Source organism: Felis catus, chromosome E1 (genome assembly GCF_018350175.1).
Source record: "Felis catus isolate Fca126 chromosome E1, F.catus_Fca126_mat1.0, whole genome shotgun sequence".
NCBI classification, from domain to species: domain Eukaryota; kingdom Metazoa; phylum Chordata; class Mammalia; order Carnivora; family Felidae; genus Felis; species Felis catus.
In genome coordinates, this window is record NC_058381.1 from 24,158,520 (window position 1) to 24,182,168 (window position 23,649).

General features: G+C 45.0%; 1 protein-coding gene across 3 annotated transcripts in view; it reads right to left on the minus strand.

Moving 5' to 3' along the window:
• Positions 1–4,204: 4,204 nt before the first annotated feature.
• The window catches only part of AATF (apoptosis antagonizing transcription factor), a 101,305-nt gene continuing 81,860 nt past the window's right edge, over positions 4,205–23,649 (minus strand). The window contains exon 12 of one of the 3 annotated variants that reach the window (XM_006940121.5): positions 4,205–4,545. In XM_006940121.5, the coding sequence (XP_006940183.2) occupies positions 4,482–4,545 (64 nt within the window). In that variant the 3' untranslated portion in view covers positions 4,205–4,481. Of the gene's footprint in view, positions 4,546–12,893; positions 12,919–23,176; positions 23,220–23,649 lie in introns of those variants that run through there. The other 2 variants (XM_045044048.1, XM_045044047.1) reach the window with 2 other exon arrangements.

The window sequence follows — 23,649 nt, forward strand, 5'->3', positions numbered from 1 at the left end:
CAACTTCCCCCACTACACAAGCACAGACATAACTTTAAAAAGTATAAGCACAGACTCAGATGTAGAAAACAAGGTTCATTCACTTGAGACAAGGCTCGCTGCTTGTGTTTGCTTTTATTAAACACAAGTACACACAGGGCAACACTATCAGGGTGTCGGCAGAGGGGCAGGGGGCCGCCCTGGAGTGAAACACTCACGCTTCTGCATCCACAGCCTTGGGCTTCTCTGGGGCATCCTTTACCTCTGCCTGTCTGCAAAGTTTTGCTGAGACAGGTGACTGCCTCATTTGTGAGTCTGGCCCAGGGAGACATGGATCTTGGCATCACCACATTCCATATACAGTGGCTGCTGTGTCCTGGAGAGTGGTTCCAAGGTTTATGACAAACATCACATTTGGACTCATTCTGTGCCTCGAACTCAGCTCCCTCTGGATGAAACGGTAAGGGGTAAAGAGGCAGTAATCTTGGAGAGGTCTTTGCAATGTACATGCGGACCAAGGAACTCCACCTCCAAAAGGAAGCTTCTTCCAAGCTGGGGATGGCAGAGTCTGGCGCCGAACTGCTTGGAGCTGACTTCCTTCAGTGTTGTTGGGTCTCAGGGTTCCTGAATGATGCCCAACCAGAGGTCTTGGATGGCGACCTCTGGAGAGAATGGCTACACACTAAAGGTTGTGCGGAGAAGCCGGGAGTAATGCACACCCACACGAGGCAAGGGAAACCCATCTGAGGGATCCCCAGGATGAGAGCTGTGAAAGCAGCAAGAGCCTGAAAACTGGAGGGGAGAGTGGAGAGCAACTGGCAGGCGATCTAGCAGCAGAAAAGAAGATATTAGAGTGGGATGAGCACTAGGTGTTGTATGTAAGTGATGAACCACGGGAATCTACCCCCAAACCGAGAGCACACTTTACACACGGTATATTAGCCACTTTGACAATAAATTATATTAAAAAAAAATTTTGAAAACATCACAACTAGCTGTTCATACCATAAGCATGAGAGGAAAAAAAAAGATATGGGGGCCGAGGAGGGACATGATAGTGTCACTATCCGCCATCTTTCATTGGAGCATCTCCAAGCACATTGAAGGCAGCAGCTCTTTAATCCTCCCAGAGGAGGATGCCGATTTGAAGGGTTCCCTGAGGAGCAGGAAATAAACCAAGATTCCTGGGCCGGTCTCCTATTTTCCCGTTCACGCCCTTTATTGTGAAATGGTCCAGCCTAAGGCAAGTGAGGAGCGAGGGTGCAAATACAAACCAAGAGCCTTCAAAATAGTTGGACTCTTTCCCTTGGTTCACTTGACTCCTAAAAATATATACCAAGAAAAAAATTATTTTGAAAGACAATAAAAAAGCTGTTGTACATTGTCCAGTAACATTATTCATTATAGTAAATAGTTAATAAATGTTCAATTATGGGGGATTTGGCTAAGTGCTGAAGATACAAGCCTAACATGGGATTATTAGTTAGCAAATTACTTAAATGATATCTGTAAAAACATGGAAATGATATATATCTGTAAAACCTGTACTATTTTTGAAGATTTCATTTATTTATTTATTTATTTAAAATATTTATTTTTTTAAAGTGTTTTTTTTTTTTAAAGCATTTCTTCATTTTTGAAAGGCAGAGAGAGACAGAGCACAAATGGGGGAGGGGCAGAGAGGGAGACACAGAATCTGAAGCAGGCTCCAGGCTCCGAGCTGTCAGCACAGAGCCTGACACGGGGCTCGAACTCACGGACCGCGAGATCATGACCTGAGCCACAGTCGGCCGCTTAACCGACTGAGCTACCCTGGCACCGTTAAAATATTTATTTTTGAGAGAGAAAGCAAGGAAGCAGGGGACAGGCAGAGAGGGAGACAGGGAATCAAAGCAGGCTCCAGCCTCCAAGTTGTCAGCACAGAGCCCGATGTGGGGCTTGAACCCACAAACTGTGAGATCATGACCAGAGCCAAAGTTGGACCCTCAACCGACTGAGCCATCCAGGCATCCCTAAAGATCTTATTTTTAAGAAATTTCTATACCCAACATGGGGCTTGAACTCACGACCCTGAGATCAAGAGTTGCATCCTCCACCTACTCAGCCAGGCACCCTTCTCTTACTGTACCATGAATATTAAAATGCAGAACACTGGTGGTGAATGTGAGTTATGTGGATGGGGCAGGGGTATGGCCGCATGCCTGGGTATTTTGTTTTCCTTGTTTTTAAAAGGTGAGTAGAAAATTTCAAATAGTCTGAAGTAAAAACCAAGTCTTCCACCCCAGCTGCCCCTGGGAGAAGAGATGGGGCTACTCCACATCATGGCACCTGTACAGGCAAGATGGCTCTGAAGCACCACTTGGTGAGTAATGAGAAGTGGCTATTTCTGGGTGGTAGGGTTACAGCCAAGACTTATTTTTCCCTTCGCGTTTTCCGTAATTAGTTGTTAATGTAAAATCATCTCAGACAAGAAACCAGCCTTCTATCCTCTGTCCCCAGGGGAGGGGCCCACCACCCACAGGCTGCGGCCAGTGGGCGCTGGGGAGCCCCACTGTGACCAGCTCCCCGCCTCGCCCGCCCGTTCCAGTGAGGTCTTTAAGCTCTGTGGCTCGTGAGTGTCGTGCATGAAGTAGTCAGCTGGGCAAAAAGAAAATAAGCAAACTTCACACAAAAGGGAGGAATGCTTCAGTCAACACTGAAAAAGGGCCCTGGATTGAAACTCTTGATAACTATTCTCACCTCATTTGAAAATCAGCATTAGCTACCAAAATGTAAAGTATTAGTTTTATTAAAATGCAAATCAATCAACTAATCTGTCTTTCTAGTAACAGTTGAATTGCAGTATCCGTGTCAATTAAAATAGTTTCCAATTTATTCTTGGCTGGAAGGAGGGTGGTCTTGTGAATTTTAAAATGCAAGCCTCTCTTTACTGAAAATTCTGTTCTTTCTCATCTCTCCCGATTTTAATTCATTTTAATTAAGCACGTTGGGTTCCAAATATTTTGGAGTACCTGTTTAAATCTTTTCCTTCATCAGGTCAAGAGTGACTGTGACAAAGATTCCATCTCTTCAGGAAATGGAGGTTAGCAACCGGCTCACCGGAAGCACGGTGTTAAGGGGTCATTTATTGCTGTTCTAATGTGCATGATCCAGACTCCTCAGGCTAGAGGGACAGGATTGGATGCTCTCTATTTTAAAAAGTGATCATTTTGAAGGGAGTAACTGTGGGGGAACTCTATTCCTGTTGATCTTTTGGGTAACTAGAGGCACACTGAAAATTAAACATTTCCCTGACAATCAAGCCCAAGAGGTAACTAGCAGACAAGAGAAACACATCACCATGTACCAAGGTCCAATTAATGTGAGATGGAAAAACCCTCCTCCCCACAATCTGCCCCATCCTGAGCTCAGCAGACACTCTGATGTTAATACTAAACTGTGATGCAGATTCCAATGAGGACTCACTTCATTTGGAGCCCAGCCTTTAGTGGTCCTGACACCACGGCAGTGATACGTGGGGATTCCCAGGCACCGAGATCGGTCACCCGCTTTTGACATTTCAAAACAGTATCAAAACCTGACGTTACCAACAGTGACCACTCACGCACCACAACTGAATGCACGCTTCTTCTCAATTCCATAGCGCGACATGAAGATGTGGGCCCAGGAGCCGGGAGGTGGTCAGTTGCGGATGCCGGCACGCACGCATTACTTATGCAAGATAATCTTCATTGCATATTGACCACAGCATGCCAATAAATCCCCCTTATGGGGATTTAATTTCCAGCTTTTGACCTCTGGATGAAAAACAAGTGAATCATTTCCTCCTGCTAGATTTACACCAGAGCTGATCTCAATAAAGTGACTTAGGAATGGAGAGAATGGAAAAGGGCTCTGGAAGAATCTTTATGGGTAAAACTAAAAAAGAAGGCAGGGATTTGTATTTGCAACAAAGAAGCAAATACCTCCATGTTACAAAGTCTCGTGGGCATAGTTCATAGGTTTTTGGGGATTCCTTGCTCCTCAGAGCCATGATCAATCACCAAATGTTATCCACCCCGAAAGCAGCATTTCAGCCCAGAATTATAGCTCCTGTGAGGTTTTGTATTGCGAGAGGAGGCTGACTAGAAAAAAAAGTGAAAACCCTCCCAACAAACACCATCATCCCTCTAGAGCCCTCAGTCAGACTTACTCTGCTGCTTAAGAAATCACATGTGGCAGCGCGGCAGTGACAATACTCTTTATTTGTGATGGTGAAAGGGTGTGGGGCACTGGTCCTTGGCAGACTGGGGCAGGGAAGACATGGGACATTTGGTTCCAGGCTTCCTGGGACTTAGCAGGCATGTGCTCTGCACGCACCCCTTCCTGGGACTTCCCAATGTCCTCGACCCTGCTGGCCGATGGCTTCCTCCACTCGGGGCTCGACGAGGAGCCGACCTGGCTAAGGCGCCGTGGTGTTCAGAGGCCCTGCCTCAGGTCCGCAGCGACAGAGATGGGCGCTGTCAGTCCCTCTGGCCTTCGTCAGGAGGGCGGAGCTGCCCAAAAAGAGATCGATACAACTCTGTCCTGGAAGACAAACAAAACAAACTGGTTAACTTTGCAAGGTTAAACAAGAACTAAGAAGCTGGGAAATGCCCCAATCGGTTTCTTCAATTGCAAACACAGCCGTGTAATTAAAAATGCATCCCACAGCTCTTACTCACAAATACAAAGGAAGGAAGAACCTAGAAGCGCCGATCAAATAGTAAAATATGTAAATAGTCCGGTGTGGCTAGATACCTGTCTCCAGGGAATGAGTTTTCTATAAGTTTGCCCTTTACAGACAGGCTCTTCAAGTAAGAAAACAAGATTGAATATTTTAATAGGATGTATGAGACCGCCGCACGACGAGGAGGATTCAATCAGACATGGGATGTAGGGGGATATGATTTAGTTTTCATACATTTTCTTGGACTTGGAAGTACTTGAAAAACAATGAAAATGACCCAGCAACAAGATTCCAATTACTATCACATGTGCAGCTGTTTGGTGATAGAAGCAAGGCTCTTCCCCACTCCCCTGGCCCCTTTTATCTATTTTCAACCTAATAAATAATTCGATTGGCTAATTTATTTCTAGAGCTGGGTTTCGAAATTTAGAAAATGATAGTATGCCAGGGTCTTGGGTCCTTGAAAATAAAGTATCACTTCCAACCTCTGTTTCTGTTATCAAATGCAACACACATCCAGCCACCTGGCCAAAGCTACATGTAAAGGCCTGGCAATCTAAAAAGGGGTGGGTTTGGGGTGGGGTCCCTCTGCCATTGTCACAGGAGCTCCAGGACACTTCCCCTGTGGACAGAGAGCAGGTTCTCCCTGCGGGATCTGAGGAGGGTGGAGAGCCACGGAGGGAGGAAACGTGGCCCGCCTAAGGCAGGTGACCCATGGCTGCACTCCGTGTGACGGCCCGGCCACTAATGCTCACGGAGGGACAGCAGGCACACAGGGCTGAGGTCCTGTACCAGTGAGGGAACGACCCCAGAAGAAAGCTGTGCCTGCTGTTTCACACTCTCGAGATCGAACCATAAAAAGACAGCCAGCTGTCGTGGCTAAGAAAACAGGCTTTTACAAGTGGCCTCATAATCGGAGAGCCATCTTCAGCAAATCTGCTTTTCAAAACAAAACGAAACACCAAACCACCACCCCTCAAACAGCTGTGCGGGTTCAGTAAGACTTCAACACAAAAACTTAGGAGTCTGTTTTTGAAGTCATCTTGCTGTGGCTGTGGTTGTGGGCGGGAACAGAGGTACGATCGTTAGAAAACCCGGCAATAAAAATAGCATATTAAAACTTTTTTTTTAAAAAAGGAAAGATCCTAAAGAAGAAAGTCCAGTGGCCCAGAATGTAGCTAAACCCCATCATACTGGGGACCATAGTGTGGGCAGAGGTGTGTGGCTTAGGAAACCGTGGGTCTTTAGTATTATCACAGGAATCTCCCCCTCACCCTGAACCACCAGCCAGCTCTGAGGCCTACAAAGGCCTCAGATTGACCAGGGGCTCCGTTGTTTCTTTTGTTCCTGTGCTTTGTACACCTGCCTGCTCGGCCTGGCCAGCCGGAGAGCACAAGGCTGGAGGGCGCTTCTGACCAGATGCAAACAAGAGGCAGGCAGCCTCGCTTCCAAAGGCAGTGGCTTCTGAATCACCAGCTCCATCACATGAAAGATGCTTCCCCGTATCGTACCATGGCCTATTTGTCAATAAGCACAAGCCTCTCTCGCCATTTCAACGCAAAAAATTCAACGGCATTAAGGTGGGGGGGGGGGGGAGCGGCCACGACAGAAAGGATTAGTATGGCTTTAAGGCTGCACTGGCTGGCGAGAGGGATTGCTATTCAGGCCTTGGCAATCACACCCTTTCCCACCTCTCCCTGCTCCCTGCTCACCTGCCCCAGACCCCATCATTACCGCCCAGCAAATGCTTTCACTCGGCGCTGCAATCGCAGGGAAGTGCCTGGGCCAAGGCAGCAGTTACTGGCCGCAGCAGGGTTCACATGTCGGGAGCAGAGAGTGAAATGCAGAAACCCATGTTTTGATAGAACATCATTTCACACTCAAGTGGACAAAGCTGACAAACATATGCAGCTGTTAGTGGCAAAGCAACTTGGAAAGCTGAGGGGTCTGGGATCTCAAAATAGTTTGAGAGAGACTAGGAGTAAGGGATTATTCCAATCTAAAACCTCCTAGTAATTGCAGCTCCGCGCCTTCCTCATCACCTGCCACCAATCAGGGATCGTCTCTACCCTCAAAGCATCTCAGACTCCCCCGCCCCTCGAGGCCTCCACTAGCCATTCCAGTCGCTTACCAAGACTACGGTGACGGTGATGGCCTCGAACGGACTTTCCTGTTCCCTTCTCTGCCCGACCCTCTGTTTCTCAGCCCCAGCACCGTGGCACCACCGGGAAGAAGCCCCCAGGCTCCAACTGCTCTGCTCAGCGTGGCCCCAGTGCGTCTTTCTCGCAGAGGCTCCGTGCGGCAGGACATGCCAGGCTGCACACTGTGGCCGCTCTGAGGCCCAGAGTTTCACAAAACCACGCAGCCCCCTCACACATTTTGTAAGCTGACACAAAATTTTTCTCAATAAATTTAATAGTTACAGAGGATATAATTACCAGAACATTGTGAATACTAACTTTTGAAATAAAACTCTTACATTTTTTTTTGTAATGCACCCAATGGAATCTGTATGCCATACTGACTTGATACTCATCATCATTCATTTAAATAACACATAAACATACTCTTCAACTTGGAAATTTTACAGCATCCTCTCCTTTTTAAACTCATATTTCCATTTGATTCTTCCCTACAGATTTTTGTCCTAATTGTTTTATGCTTGAAAGTCTTTTATTGATCACCCTATTAATACTTCTTGGCCACAAAAAACAAGTATGTAAATTGAAACACATTTTGAAATTTCAGAAGTTGAAAGTATTAAAAAAATTTTTTTAAATGTTTATTCATTTTTTGAGAGACAGCGAGAGACAGAGCACAAGCAGGGGAGGCACAGAGAGAGAGAGAGAGGGAGACACAGAACCCGAAGCAGGCTCCAGGCTCCGAGCTGTCAGCACAGAACCTGACACGGGTCTCGAAAGCACGAACCGTGAGATCATGACCTGAGCCGAAGTCCGACTGAGCCACCCGGGTGGCCCCTGAAATGAAAATGTTTTAATTTCTTGACACCATAAGGCTCTAGGTAATTAAAAAGTACTTCTGGATTGTGTTATTATTACATAATTATTATGATAAAATCGACATATACCATGGTATAATAAAACATAATTTTGGTGAACATTTAATACACGTAAATATGTAAAATGTTACTGGAACTGCATGCCTTCATGATATGGATGAGGCTTTTCATGTACCCGTGGTGAACAGCATTTAGTGCCAGAATGAAAGAGTGCTCAGCATCCAGTCTATCCCTGCTTGTTGGTTTTTGCAGACACAAGTAAGGAGAAAAGTCACGTGAACAAGTAGATGGGCATCAGAGAGTTTCGTTACAGCAAGGTCACCCAATTCTTTCAATTTCTTCTGAATTACATGCCCCCCCCCCCAATCACATAGTGATCTACCACCAAAAACTGGTTTTAATGATCTGCGAGCTGACAGCTCAATTAGGTTCTCTTGCAATTTTGTTGAAAATAAAGATCTGGGACCATCTGACCCACAGGGACTGGTTACCCAGGCCTAGTGCCCTCCGTTCTCCATCCCACACCAGTACGGAGCCGTGCTCTTGCTGGGGGCCTGGAGTGGGCAGAAAGCCTCCTCCTCAGAGAGGAGGGGCTCGGGCAGGCTGTGTGTCAGGTGAGGGAGACCCACAGCCCCTGCTCAGGTGCATTCCCAAGCAGCCCCACTTCGGGAAAGAGCACACATCTGGAAATCGATTCCCAAAAAATGCGCGTCTACTTTCCCCTTGGGGAGTCTCTGCGCACCCCAGTGTGAAGACTCAGGGGCAGGGGAGCGCTGCGTACTTCCCCCAAACCCAGACAGGCGTGTGATGTGGTGCCAGTGCTGGGGGGAAGATAAAAGCATCTGAAAAGGAACATGTCCACATCCCCTTTCCCCATCCCAAGGAAAACAAAACTAAAAATAAAACTAGGTAATAAAAAGGCACCATGGGACAGAGGGTCAGACTGCCTTCTGCTGCATGGAACATTTTTCCCTGCAGCATCTTTCCTAACCAGGATTTAGCCATGCAGAGAAGCTAAACTATCAATCCTTCAGGTTAACCTTGTCTCCATCTGAGTCTCTAGGGTAAGTGTATAGTTTAATACTTGAGGTCCCCTTAAGGCTATGCATAATGAACTTGGTTTAAAAAAAAAAAAACCCACGTAATTCCTGCTCCCTATCACTTCAAGAATCAAGATTTGAATCACTGAGCTGCACCGCCTTCCCCTCTTTGTTCCCTTCCCCCCACACTCCCAGCCTCAGTGGCCAGTGGGAACGTCCACTGTGGAAAATGTATTAATGTTCGTGTCATGCAGGAGAATAACCCACGGAGTAATTAACAAGACTTGGACCTAAGGTAGAAGGTCGATAGCAGGGGCTCTTCCTTGAATTAAAATTTAACTTACCCTTTATTGCAACCTACAAAAGCAAGTAATGAGCACTAACATTTTTATTTCTTTTAAACTGTCATTTAGGCTGTAGAGGGGATAATTACCTATCTCTAGTGTAGTAAGGTTTTATAACCCTTAGTGAGGCATTTTCTAATTTAATATTTTTACTATATTATCATAAAACCTGTTTCTGGAAAAAAAATGATCATGGATTAGCAGCCATTTTCCATAAAGACAGAATGTGTGTGTGTGTGTGTGTGTGTGTATTAGGATTCGGTTTATTTATTACAGGATTCTCCTGAAGACACTCAAAGTACCACAGCTGAGCGATCCGTGCAGCACGGTCACTCGGGTGGTGGGCAAGCCTTGCGGCGGCCCGAGGTGAAGTGGGGGGCAGCGTGCATACAGAAGACTGCAGCCCCAAGTGTGTGCACCTCAGTGTGCTCCCCTTGGTTCCTTGTGTGCGCCTCCCACCGCAACACAAACTGGAGCCTTTCATGCTGTTGTTCGGGCAGTCGGCACGAAGAGACACGTTAAACCTGCACACGATCTGTGTGGGGCTTTCAATTTGCTAGGTCAGTAGCTTGCAGCACTGGGATACGGAAACAATTGTACTGGCTGTGCTCCAGAACACCGCACTCCTCCTCCTGTGGCCCGGAAACCCCAAAGCTGTCAAGAACCCCCTCTGTCCCCGTGGCCAGAGGCAGGCACTGAGAAAGCAGCAATGCCACTGCTCCCTGAAGGAGCCTGCACAGTCCCCAAAGTACATCGTGTTCCCCGAGCAAGTATTACAGGCAGGAGCTGGAAGCCAGGCTTCCAAATGTGCCAGCAGAGACAGTATCGCTGCTTTCCTGATTAACATTATACACATAATTTGCCCTTGATTAATTTGAAATTGTTCATTTGTTGCTTTGTGGCTGGGGGGGGGCAGTAGTGTCTTCCTAAATACACAAGACGCAACCCAGAATGCGTCCTGGCCCCTCCTCCTTTCTAGCCTCTCCCTCTCTCTGCACCCTGAGGACCTTGTGCTGCACACAAAAGTGGTCTAGCATTTGCTGCCACTTCACTCAAGCCCTTAGGTAGCCATTTAAGAATAAAAACATGATGAAACACACAAAGGGAAAGAGAGACTAAGGGTTCCAACCAGCAGAATCCTGATCAAATCCTAATCCTTAGGGGTCAGTGTAGGAACAGCCAGAACAGAAATTCACACTGGCCAGCAGGGAAAATCATTGGCGATGTTACTGAAGCCTGCCTTTTTTCACGTTTGTGTTCTGAAAACAATGTACTTACTCGTGCTGTGGAAGCTCATGAACATGGTTAGAGGAGGTCCCTGCCTCAAAACACAACACAAACATATGATATGCGCCTCACACCTATCTGGATGCCTATGTGAGCTTCATTAGACTTTGTAGGGAATGACGAGGCTGTGAATGACGACAGCGGAAGCTGAGTTGGGAAGGGGAATGGACCCAGTAAATGTGTCTAGTTAGACGGACCTGCTCCACTGGGAGAGACGTGTGAACATTCTTCCTCACACTGAATCCAACTCTGCCATTCTGTGACTGCTACCCATGGGCCCCTGGCCCTCCGGAGCCAAGAGAGAAAACAAAGCTGACTACCCTTCCCTGCGGCAGCATTTCAATTATTTGACGGCTTCTCCTAACTAAATCTGTTCTTTGCTGGGTGAAAAGAAACAGTTCATTCCTGCTGTGATGAAACCTGGAGTTCTCTCAACAGTAAGGTCCTCAGATCCTCTGAGCTAATCCTGACATGCCTGGTGCAGCCTAGTTAATCCAAAGTGGGCAGAACAGGCGACTCTATTCCCTCCTCTGTTCTCACACCTCCCCTGCCTTCATGGAGCTTCCACTCTCTTCCAAATATCGACTGAACAAGATATCTTGCCAATTATTCCTTGACCCAGACCAATGACACCAAACAAAGCGGTCCTCCTGCCCCTCTGAATGCTTTGTGATCTGCTCCCCAAAACGTAAGACACAAAATAGTACCTTCCTTTAATCTTTTTCCTTCTGCTTCTTCTGACCCAAATCCATTTCATCCATATCAGTGACTTTACGAGTGAGAGAAAGTCGCTTGAGAAATGTTTCTGTGGCCTAACAGGGGAAATATATTGATCCAAACGGCAAGCAATTGCCCTGTGCTCCTTGGGGGCTGGGGCAGAGGGTGAACCCCAGCATGTCACAGGAATGGCATCCGAGGCAGACACATGCTGGAACTGGTCTCTGAGACTGGACTGTTAGGGACGCAATCCAAGTGAAGACACACACGCAGCCCTTATAAGGAGGCAGTGTCAGTTAGTCAGGACAACAGACAGAAATCATGACAGAAAATTTGGATCCTGAATATAGCCCAAAGGCCAGCCCTTAACTCTCTCTCCTACTCTCCTCCCAACATCCCCCAACAACAAAAAGTGGTTCACAGGCTCCTTTCCTGAAATCTCATCACAATTCCATACCAAAACCCAAACACACACACACACACACACACACACACACACGCACACGAAATGAGGTTAAAAGAAAAGAAAGCAGCCTTCTCTTACCTAGGACTTATTTCTTAAGAGGATCAAGTTAGCAAAGTACCAGAGAGGACTCCGAGGAGACCCACATCCATCACTAATTACCTAAATCTGGAGACCAGGTAAGTCTCTAAGCAGCCGCGGGCTGAACCGCAGCCGCCCGAATCCGCCACGAGATGGCAGTACACGACGTGGTTCTAAGGACTCGGCCAGTGGTGTGGTTCGCGGCAAACTGTGCCCATAAATTACCTAGTGTGTCTGCTCTCATCACCATCCTCCCTGGGCTTGAAGGAGACTCTAGAAGGTCTGTTCCAATTCGCTCTTTTGGTCAGGTCAGAACTAGGTCCTTCAAACCTCTGCAAATGCTTTTAGCCCTGCAGCTTTAAATTACAGATGGTGACATGTGGCCTCTGGCCTGTCTCCTAAAGATCAGACAGACTCGAGATTTATAAATGTTCAAGGAAGCAGGTTGAGGGCCCAAACAAAGGAACTGAAAGGCTGGGGAAAGGAAGGCGAAGGCAGAGGGCCAGGGAGGCGAGACGAACGAGGGGTGGAATCTGTCCCGGGTTCCTCACTTGTGCTCTGTTCTGGTTCCCAAGTCGGCTACACTCACTCCACTCGAACAAAGGAAGAAAAATACTTGAAACTTCTGTCATTCCTACCGCTAGCTTTGAGTCTTTCAAATTCTTTTAAAGAAAAATAATTTACCTTGGTGGACTGGCAAAAAATAAGGGTGGTGGAGATGGGGGGGGTGGGGACAGTGGCACTCTAGACAAAAGGGATGTTGCCTCCTTTCCTGTGCATTAATATTCCATATTCCTGGGATGATTTCCACTTTCACAGTTTGACTGTTTTATAACAGATTTGATGCGAGAGAAGACAAATGGCCTCGCTAAGGAAAGACGACAAATCATCTCACCGCTTTTAGCAGGGTTTTCTCTTTATTTTTATTTATTTTTATTCTGTAGCTGGGCCGCAGAGCTCTCTGCCTTGCTGGAGATGTTTAATATTAACGTCAAGCCACCACGATCCCGGCAATAGAGTTGGCCGGTGTTGTGTTTACGGTTTTGTGACTGCTGGCTTCAGGAAGATGAAGCTCCTTGTTCAAACAGCAGCCCCTCTAACAGCTCCTGTTAAAAGCCAGGGGATGCTTCACTGCTTAGACGTGAATCACTTCCTCCAACCGCACTGAAGAGGAGACTGACACGCGAGTTACATTTGTGTCCCTATCAAGGCTGCTGCCCAGCGACCCGGGGCCTGGGGGGCAGCGTGTGCCGCATCTCTCAGCTCCAGTTTAACTCCTACTTTTGGGGGTCAAAACACATGGAAATTAGTGAAGGTATTTACTGGCAACCCACAGAGTTTCAGCAAGGCATTCTATTGCTTCTGGTAATCAGCTGGAGGACGTATTTGACTAAAAAAACCAGCACCATTCCAAACAAAAGCAGTGAGCACCGAGCACACAAACACCAGGCACCCGGTGGTGTGAGGTACTCTGGGCCCTGGGGCCAAGTCCTGACACTCTCCTCCCTGGGGTGCAAGGATCTTGTGCTCTCCCCTGCTCCTCCTCCCTCTGTCTTTTCATCTTCCTCCTGGCCAGGGGTGTAGACCTTTTCCTCGCTTCTATTCTTGGCTCTCCTCTCTTCCCTCTCCCACTCTCCCCTGGCAATCTCATCCACGCTCTCAGCACTAACAATCTCCGGTGGGCAGGACACCCACGGCTGTGGCTCTGGCACCCTCACCTAGACAGGCATTGCATGCCCTGGCGCACAGGCTAGGCTTGCTGTCACCTAAACTGCCATTTGTTAATAAGGGCAGCAAATTCTCTATCATTCAAGGCCCACACTTAACTGCTTAATGGCAGGAAGCTACAAAATTACAGGTATCGATACCACATTTTCTTTCTTTTTTTTAATAAATATTTTCTTTTTAAAAAAAATGCTTATTTTGAGAGACAGCACACAAGTGGGGGGGAGAGGGGGAGGGGAGGGGGAGAGAGGGAGAGGGAGAGGGAGAGGGGGAGGGGGGGAGAGAGAGAGAGAGAGAGAGAGAATGAGAATCCCAAGCAGGCTCTGTGCTGTCAGCACAGAGCTCGATGTGGGACTCCATCACGACCTGAGATGAAAACAAGAGTTGGGAGCTTAACCGACTGGACCACCCAGGCACCCCAATACCACATTTTCTGATTCAAAAATAAAACATGCCCTGAGACAGAGCTCTCTGGCTTGGGCAGTTTACTTATATTAATTGATAGAATACAAATTGATGCCCTCCATCTATCAGTCTATTTTGGCTCTTAATAGTATCCTTCAAAGTACTTCTTCCTCTTTTCTGTAAATCAGAAATTTGGAAAAAGGCGTTTTTATTGTTTATTTATTTATGAGTGAGAGAGAGAGTGTGCGCAAGCAGGTAGGGGCAGAGAGAGAGAGAATGGGAGACACAGAATCCAAAGGAGGCTCCAGGCTCTGAGCTGTCAGCACAGAGCCTGATGCGGGGCTCGAACTCACAAACCAAACTGTGAGATCATGACCTCGGCTGAAATCAGACGCTTAACCAACTGAGTCACCCAGGCACCTCGGAAAAAAGGTTTGTCCAAGACACCTGCCACCTAACTTTCCCCAGGAGTAGTGACCAGGACCCCGTGGCCTCCAGATGTCTGCAACAGGACCATCGCGCCCTGCTTCGTTCACCAACCAGTCACTGAAGCCAGCAGTCTGACGACCGATCCCAGTTAGAAGGCTGGTTTTAAAAAGCCTACTTGCTAAGTGCAAACGGAGTAGTGTGCCCCTCTGTGCCTGGAAGCTGGCAGAGTCTGTTGTGAGGCACGGCTGCGCCTCCCCTGCAGGACGGAGAGGTAGGCGAGGAGGCAGTGTGCTGCCAAGTGCGTGCAGGAGAAAATGCGTATCGATTTCTTCTTTCTTATAAAGGAGCACAAAGCGCTGAAGAACAATTGCGTGTCCCTGCAGCATTTCACATTCCACGTGAGACAAAGGCCCAACCCCCACCCGCCTGAGAAGCAGAGAGGGGAACCACACAGCGCTGCGTCTCCTGGGGGTGTGTCAGCGGCCACCACGCCGTCAGGGTCCACTGCTGGGACTCCAAACACCTCAGGCCATGAACGCCTCCCCTGCCTCTGCTCAAGTCATTTCCCTCACTGGGCTGATGCCGCCTCATCTATATTGGAGAAGAAAGAGCCTTCAGTCTTATTTACCTTTTAAGTGGAGGTGCCCAGAGGGTAAAAGAGTTAATGTTTATAAAGTGTTCAGCTCCCCAGAGGGAGACAATGGATAAAACACAAGGTGTGGTTATGGCTCATTCAAGACCTCATTTCCAGGGTAGTTAGTAATAGCTTCCCATTACAAATGCAGAGCTTCCCAGCACCTTGAACTCAAAGTAGGATGAGGCAATGCCCTTTATTTAAATATCCTTTTTTAGTTTGACACTTACTACCAACACTAAAAATAACAATAGGTAACCAGGGACTATTATGCCTTGTTAATGCACACACAAAATCCATTCCAAAGGTGCCTGGGTGGCTCAGTGGGTTGGTCAGACTTTTGACTTAGGTCGAGATCTCATGGTTCATGGGTTTGAGCCCCACGTCGGGCTCTGTGCTGACGGCTCAGAGCCTGGAGCCTGATTTGGATTCTGTGTCTCCTTCTCTCTCTCTGCCCCTCCCCTGTTCGCACTTTGTCTCTCTCTCAAAAAAAAAAAAAAAAAAAATCCATTCCACAACTGTTTTCTTCTGAAACCAAACAAATCCTGAAAGCAGTCCAAAAAACTGACCTAAAGCTATAGCTGGTCATGACAGATCCTGGTCTATAGTCTTCACATTTCCATAGTAACTAACAATTTATAGGAGGGCCACAGAAACCAAACCTAGTGTAGATATCACAGCCAAGATAGGCAGGAGGAAACCTACAGTAGAATACAAAGTTTATTTATGTGTGTGCTCCTGGAAGTGATGGAAATACACGAGTATTCCTGAAAGATCTTTTCCCGAGGCTCATTCTCCGTAAAAATGACCTCAAAACCTCTCTAAGTAAAGGGTTGGGAATGAGAGGTCCTAGAGATGGACTCTTCATTTCTGAGGATCTCCCAACATGGCCAAGAGCTAAGAAGAAAATAATAGAGCTGGCCCTCAAGCAGTGCCGTGTTTTAGCATGGAGATGTAACCCACAGCTAATTAGGGCATGGCCTGGTGGTAAATGCGACATGTAATATGGACAAGTACAAAGTGCTAAGGGAGCAGGGGAGAGTATATTAAAGGAGTTAGATGATTTGGAGAGATTGCAGTAAAAGAGGCAAAAGCTTTTCCTCATCTGTCTTATAGGACTGTTTGCAAAAATAGTCTTACCAGCAAATTGTAAATAGACTTATAAGCTGAAAGCCTTTAAAGGCATTTCAGACAGGAGATCTACAGCCAACTCTTTTCAGGTTTGCACAGAAATGGATATGCTTCTGCTGCAGGCAAAGGGACAATGACCTAATATTTACCCATGTGAAAACATGCATTTTGTTTATTATTTAATTTTTTAAAAAGTTTATTTATTTTGAGAGCGAGAGAGCAAGTGGGGAAGAAGCAGAGAGAGGGAGAGAGAGCGTCCCAAGCAGGCTCCATACTGGCAAGTGCAGAGCCCAACGTGGGGCTCAACCTCACAAAATGCGAGATCATGACCTGAGCCGAGATCAAGAGTTGGATCCTTAACCAACTGACCCACCCAGGAGCCCCACATTTTGTTTATTTAAATAACTGTATGGATTACATTTAAAACAGTCCTTCTCAGAAACAAAAATTTAAAAAGAACGTTTCATTCTCAAGACTCTCATGAGCAAGTGCCCGAGTGGCTTAGTTGGTTGAACGTCTGACTTCAGCTCAGGTCATGATCTCAAGGTTCGTGAGTTTGAGCTTCATGTCGGGCTCTGTGCTGACAGCTCAGAGCCTGGAGCCTGCTTCATTCAGATTCTGTGTCTCCCTCTCTCTCTGCCCCTCCCCTGCTCACATACTCTCTCTCTCTCAAAAATACACAAACATTAAAAAAAAAAAAAGACTCTCATAAACAAGAAGGACTATTTTTGCTTTGTAAAGGAGACTGAGCCACATAGGGAAGCCTTCTTTGGGGTGGCACTGGATGAGTGTTAGCGCAAAACACACACACAAGCACTCTCCTGCATCAACCCTCTAGCTGAGAGAGGCTGGCATCAACTGGGAAGAGACCTTAAATAAACGGTTTTGCAAATAATACTTGTGCTACAAAAATGCTGTATAATTAAGGCAAGATAAAACTGGAATCAAATTATTCCAAATGTACGAGCATAAAACCTTGACACAAAACCAAGTACAAGATTACAGTAAATATACGTGTACTACTTTGACTTACAAGTTAAACATTCATTTTTTTTTTCCATTTTTAAATAGTTTATTTAAGTAGTCTCTACACCCAACATGGGGCTCAAACCCACATCCCTGAGATCAAGAGTCCTATGCTGCTCCGACTGAGCCAGCCAGGCACCCGACAGGTAAGCATTCTTAGTGAGAAGAAAACCCCTATCAAGTGCTTTTGTGAGCTGTGATAAATACTGTTCCAGAGGAACAAGTAGAGACTCCAGGAAGAGCGAGCCCCCCAGCCCAGTGTGGGATGGAGAGGTGAACCTAGGCCTCCCTGGTGGGGTCGGTCAAGGACTATGAACATTCATTCCAACAGGAAAGGACTGAGGGTGGGAAGGGGTGAGGAGATGCCCCGGTTAAGAGAGCAGAGTCAAGAAATGGAAGCAGGAGTGGGTGGAGGAGGGGCTGTGGGGGCAGCACATGGAGGGCAGGCTGACACCGGTGAGGACCATGAGGGGCAGGGCCGAACAGTACGGCTTGAATTCTGTAGACGACAAACAACAGAGCAGCTCCTCTGTTCTGGGAAGGTTCACTCTGGCAACAATCCACAGGCCTGACCACATGACACCGAGCTGTTAAGAGCCTGCTGGTGCAACAGTCCACATGGGAAGGAGCAAAAACGGTCGGACTCAAAAAGAAGCAGAAACAGTAAATAGGGACCATTGAACAGAATATTAAAGTTCCAAGCAGATTAAAAGTAAGAAAAAAAAAATCAGATGAAACCAAGGAGAACACAGGTGAATATCTGATCCTTGGATACAGCAGGGCTTGACTGGCTAATCATAAAAGCAATGGAAATATTCTAAAGAAAAAAGGTTTTATATATTTGATTACATAAAAAAGGAAAAATTATATTGGGGCATCTGGGTGGCTCAGTCGGTTAAGCCTCTGACTTCAGCTCAGGTCATGATCAGGTCTGTGAGTCTGAGCCCCGTGTTGGGCTCTGTGCTGTCAGTCCAGAGCCTGGAGCCTTCTTTGGATTCTGTCTTCCTCTCTCTCTGCCCCTCCCTCACTCATGCTCTGTCTCTCAAAATATGAATAAATGTTAAAAAATTTTTTTAAAAAAAGGAAAAATTATCTGTGACCAATAAAAATCATTAACATCAACAGGCAAATAAGATAAGAAAAAAAAATCTGTATGAAATACAGTATAGAACCATAATAGATATTACTCATACAAACTGCAAAGAAAAACTAAAAGGCAAATAAGCAGAGTATAAAACAGAAATGTGAATGATTAATAAATATACATACACTTCAAGTTCACTATTAAATGAGAAAATAAACATTAGATACTTAGTTCAGTGGCTAGCACAGTGTAGGTCAGTCAAGTGTCACTTGTTACTAGCTTATAAAGCAGTAAATAACTTTTAGCACATCATAATAGATAACACTTTTGAAACATAACCCTCCATATTAGCAAAGGTATAATGACAAACCTTAACCGGTGAGGGAGCAGGGGCAGGCAAATTAGTACAACTAATCAAGATCATTAGGAGGTTTATGCCTTTGATCCAGGAATCACCCTTCCAAGAATGTATTCTAAAGACTCTAGCAAAACTTAGAACACAGATTTTAAAAAAAAAATTTTTTTTTTTTTTTTTTTAGAGAGAGAGTGAGAGAGAGCGAGCATACAAGTGTGGGAGTCGGCAGAGAGAAACAGAGAGAGAGAACTGTAGGCAGGCTCCACGCTCAGTGTGGAGCCTGATGTGGGACACCCCAGAACACAGAATTCTGTACAAATATGTTCACTGCAGCATTACTTAAAAAGAAATAAAAATAATTAGAAACAATCTAAATGTCCAATATTCCATAATTTAATATTATAAAGCTATTCAAATACCTTTTAAAAAATGGTGTTAAAATGCTTAAATATAAAGTTAACCAGAAAAAGGGATTCAAACATATATGCATATATCTTTATAAAATACACACACAAAAAAATTCTCCAAGAAAACATATAAAGGGGATTCTGGGTGGCTCAGGAGGTTAAACGTGTGAATCTTGATTTCAACTCAGGTCATGATCTCAGGGTCGTTAGATTGAGCCCCGCATAAGGCTCTGTGCTAGGTGTGGAGCCTTAACATTCTCTCCCTCCCTTCCTCTACCTCTCACACACTCTCTTTCAAAACAAAACAAACAAACAAAACATATAAAAGCATTAATGTTCAACTCTCAATAGCATATAACATGAATTTTTCTTTGTCCTTACTGTATTTTCCAAATTTTCTCCCATATGCATGTATTGTTTTTATTACAGGGGGAAAAAAAGATACTGTCTATAAAGAAAGTAGGTGACCTGAATACGGCAGGTGTAGAACTATAAAAGCAAGCTGATAGAATATATCAGATTTCAAAGATGATTATAAGGTTTAGGGTCTTTGTTTAAAAAAAATTTTTTTTTAATGTTTATTTATTCTTGAGAGACAGAGCACGAGCAGGGGAGAGACAGAGAGAGAGGGAGGCACAGAATCCAAAGCAGGCTCCAGGCTGAGCCATCAGCACAGAGCCCAACACGGGGCCCGAACCCACAAGTTATGAGATCATGACCTGAGCCAAAGTTGGACGCTCAAATGACTGAGCCACCCAGGTGCCCCAAGATTTAGGGTCTTTGTAATCAGAAGAAAGTGTAACCATAATGGCATGTTATGCTGTGATTCATAGTAAAATGTGAATGACTTATTATGCAAACCTCCCCTATATAAAAAGCATCTCTATTATAAAATTTAAAAAAGGAAAACAAAACATTATTTTAATCCAAATAAGCCCCCCCCCCAAACAAGTTTTTAATTGACAGAAAGGTTCTCGTATACACATTGAGAATGGGGAGAAGCAGCTTCACTTTGGCACATTATCCCACATATCTCTAAAAGCTTGCTCATGTCTTGGAGACAGCAGCAGGTTTGAATTCACATTCCTAAATGCATATACCAGCTCCACTACTTATTTGCTATTTAACTTGGGCAAGTTACTTAATTGCTCTATGCCTCAGTATTCTTATCATAAAATGCAGATAATGTCAACCACTTCAGTGGTTTCTTTTAAGAACTGAATGAAAAGGTACATGAACAGCTTAGCACCATTTCTGGTATATAGTAAATACTCAATAAATGGAATATGATGTTATTACTCTGTGTCATTTCACTGCAGACTTAGGGTGGATAACTCAGAGCAAAGGATGAATGCACTTAGAAACAGAAATGGTCTAGATATCTTAGCAACCTAACGCTGGCTCAGTGATCATTGAGGGAAATACAAAAGTAACGTGAAAACACTTAGCCCCTGCAGGATACTTAGATGTGATTAATACAATATTATAAGATATTATATTTTAAAAGATAGTAATAATAAAACACCAGAACTTAAAAACAGGAAGTCCTTAAGAGAAACATTTACATTCACTTTAAAGAATGTGAAAGATCCCTTTGGGGGAAAAAACGGACTCACAATCCTCTCAAGAAATGATAGGAATTTAACCGAAATGAGAACTATAGTCAAGAAACCCCATTTTGAGGAGAGATTTATCTGTTCAGCATCTACAATCTCTTTCTAGAAGATGCGCTTTTATCACTCTATATATCCTGCTTGGAACCAAGGCTTCAATTTGAGAATGCAAATTCACTAGAATTGTGTAAGACTGAAAAGTAGCAAATCAGGAAAAACAGAAAAAAACAATGGCAGTTTTCAATCCAGTTTTAAAACTCTGTGGCCCACGTCTCAGGTTTGAACTTGAGAATGTTTCCTTTGTCCTTTCTGACATTACTGGAGGAGGAAGGCCCCAGGCCTCCTATCTCTGTGCTGGACGCCATCTTTAATGATGATGTATGGGGGTCCTTTCCCCTCAGCACTGCTGGGGGGTCAAACATGTGATGCTGCCCGCCTGAGTATCAACAAGCGAATTATAAACTGTGTCAATCCGAGTTAATGCAAAGCTGTAATCCTCTTTAACAAGAGATCAAATCACTGCTGTGAGTTATGTTCATTCTGTAATCTGATAAGAAAGAGAGGGAGCCTCTAATAAAAGAGTAATGGGAGCCTTTAATGACGCTGGTAAAAGGCAGCACCAGTGAAAATATTGCTCTCGTTCCTGCTGATTAGATCAATGTTGCATATTTGCCCGGACTTGTTTCACCTGTCAGAATAACCTGTGTCTTTTTAGGAGATAAGAAGCCTCAGAGAAAGCATCTGTATCTTAACCATTCTTGCTTGCAAGTTTTTAACCAGCGAAAAATGCTCTGTGGAGGGTACTTCTGGGGTTATTAGCTGATGTGCTCTCAAATGCAGAGCAAACTACACCAGAATATATCACCATGATTCAATGCCAAATTCTCTTAAATAAAGGGGTAAAGTAGGCAAAGGGTAGTAAAAAATGGTCTAAGTAACCTCTGGGTTACCAATTAGGGGGAGAAGAATATCATCAGTAGAGTGGTAGAATGTGCCCATATTTAGGGTGCAGACCCACACACACAAAAATGGCAAGCGGAAGATAAATTGCCTGTACAAATTCTATTATACCAAGACACCTCAAGAACAACGTGGCAGTGATGTTGACAAAGCACTTTACAATGCTGGATTACCTTTGTACGTTTCTTTTCTAGAACTCCAAATGTAAAACAATAATGCATTTGGTGCCTAGTTTTCATTAAAGGATCCTCTCATTTTTTTTTTTAATTTTGTTTTAATGTTTATTATATATATATATATATATGCGTGTGTGTGTATACATATACATATGTATACACACACACACACACACACACACGGCATGAGTTGTGGAGGGGCAGAGAGAGAGGCAGAGACAGAATCCAAAGCTGACTCTAGGCTCTGAGCCGTCATCACAGAGCATGACGTGGGGCTTGAACTCACCAGCTGTGAGATCATGACCTGACTGAAGTTGGACACTTAACTGACTGAGATACCCAGGCACCCCTCTTTGTTCTTTTGTAATGCCAGCAAGCTTCATAACAGGAGTAGGGAAAAGTGTTTTTTTATTGTAGGGGAGAAAACGGGGGGCTAACATGGAAAATCTTAGTTTCTACTGAGAATTTCCTTAAGTTCTTTGCAAAGGAATGGGGAACCTATAAAGTGTTAATAGTGTTACCATTTTGTAATAAGAAACAAAGCTTCAAACAACAACAAGAACAACAACAACAAGTTTCTCAAGAAAATGCAATAACCTAGCCTTGTAACAGAGGGTACTAGAATTGGGTTTATGTAAGAACAGTTGTCTGAAGCAGCAGTTAATGCTGCAAACACCAAGTTTCTTTGGCGCATTCCAGCTGCTAGTTGATGCTGAGACCCCCCCCCCCCCCTCATGCTGACAGCCAGAATGCTCTGTGGAGGGGCACACCATGGCAACAGAGAACATGGCACATGTGGACTCCCTTCCCAAATCTGAGGTGGCAGCCAGTATGAGGAACATCTCTGGACCTGTCTCTGAGGTCTTCCTCAGAATTTGCTTCTCCCTGTTACACCAGCATTTTACTATCTGACCCACATCAACACAACAGAAAAACAAGAATTAACTTCTTTAAAAGTCTGCCTGAGAGGGTCTTTCAAAAACACAGGCAAAATAACCCCAGATGATTATTTCCACAACCTCCAAATTCTTCATTTTGTTGCAACTATAATAAGAGATCATCTGAATTTTTACTTCAGACTCTCTCTGGTCTAACATCACTCCAGGGGACTCACACCATGTAAAGTAAGCTGTCTCTAAAATGTTGATAAGCTCAGAATAACTTCAGTCGTCAGAGAGGCTGAACAGCAATCCTGTAAATCATGCAAGTAGCACCCTGACCTGTTCTCAGTGGTAACAATATACTTAGAGGGATTCTCTCCCAAAGAGACACCAAACCTTTTCTCCTCCTTAGCCCATGGATAACCCTGTCGTCTCTACAATATCATATGATACTTTGCCCTCTTAGCAAAGATGACTCAAAGAGCAAACAGTAGCTGCTCTGAGAGCTGAGCTGCCCCGTATCAAGGGCTTGCCAAAGTCAGTGATCATTGTTAGGCTCATAGTAACCTCCTTCCTTGCATGCAAACATGGAATACATTGGCAAAGTGGGACTTCTTTTGTTTTCTCTCAGTACTGGGGATGTTCATCAGGCCTGCAACAGAAACCACCTGCCTACCTCCTAATGTTGTAAAGATCTACTGGACCAGCACAAATGAAGTATCTCGAGTTACGCGCGACTTTCTAACATAGGAGACCTAAAAGCACATAAAGGCATTAAATTAGTATCCAAAGTTTATCCAGAAAAAATGCCCCCAAAGCAAAATTTGGTAACACAGGGGCACAAACTGGGCTACTTTGCATTTAAAAGGTGTTTTTTTTAAAAACATATTGCTTGAAGGTAAAAACTGCTAGCATGAGAAAAGAATATGTATCAGCAGAAATTAACTAAATAGACAACACTACATAGACCACATCACAGGAGACACATAATGAAGATGCCACTGCCTTTTTTTTTTTTTTAACGTTTATTTATTTTTGAGACAGAGAGAGACACAGCATGAACGGGGGAGGGGCACAGAGAGAGGGAGACACAGAATCGGAAGTAGGTTCCAGGCTCTGAGCCATCAGCCCAGAGCCTGACGCGGGGCTTGAACTCGCGGACCGCGAGATCGTGACCTGAGCTGA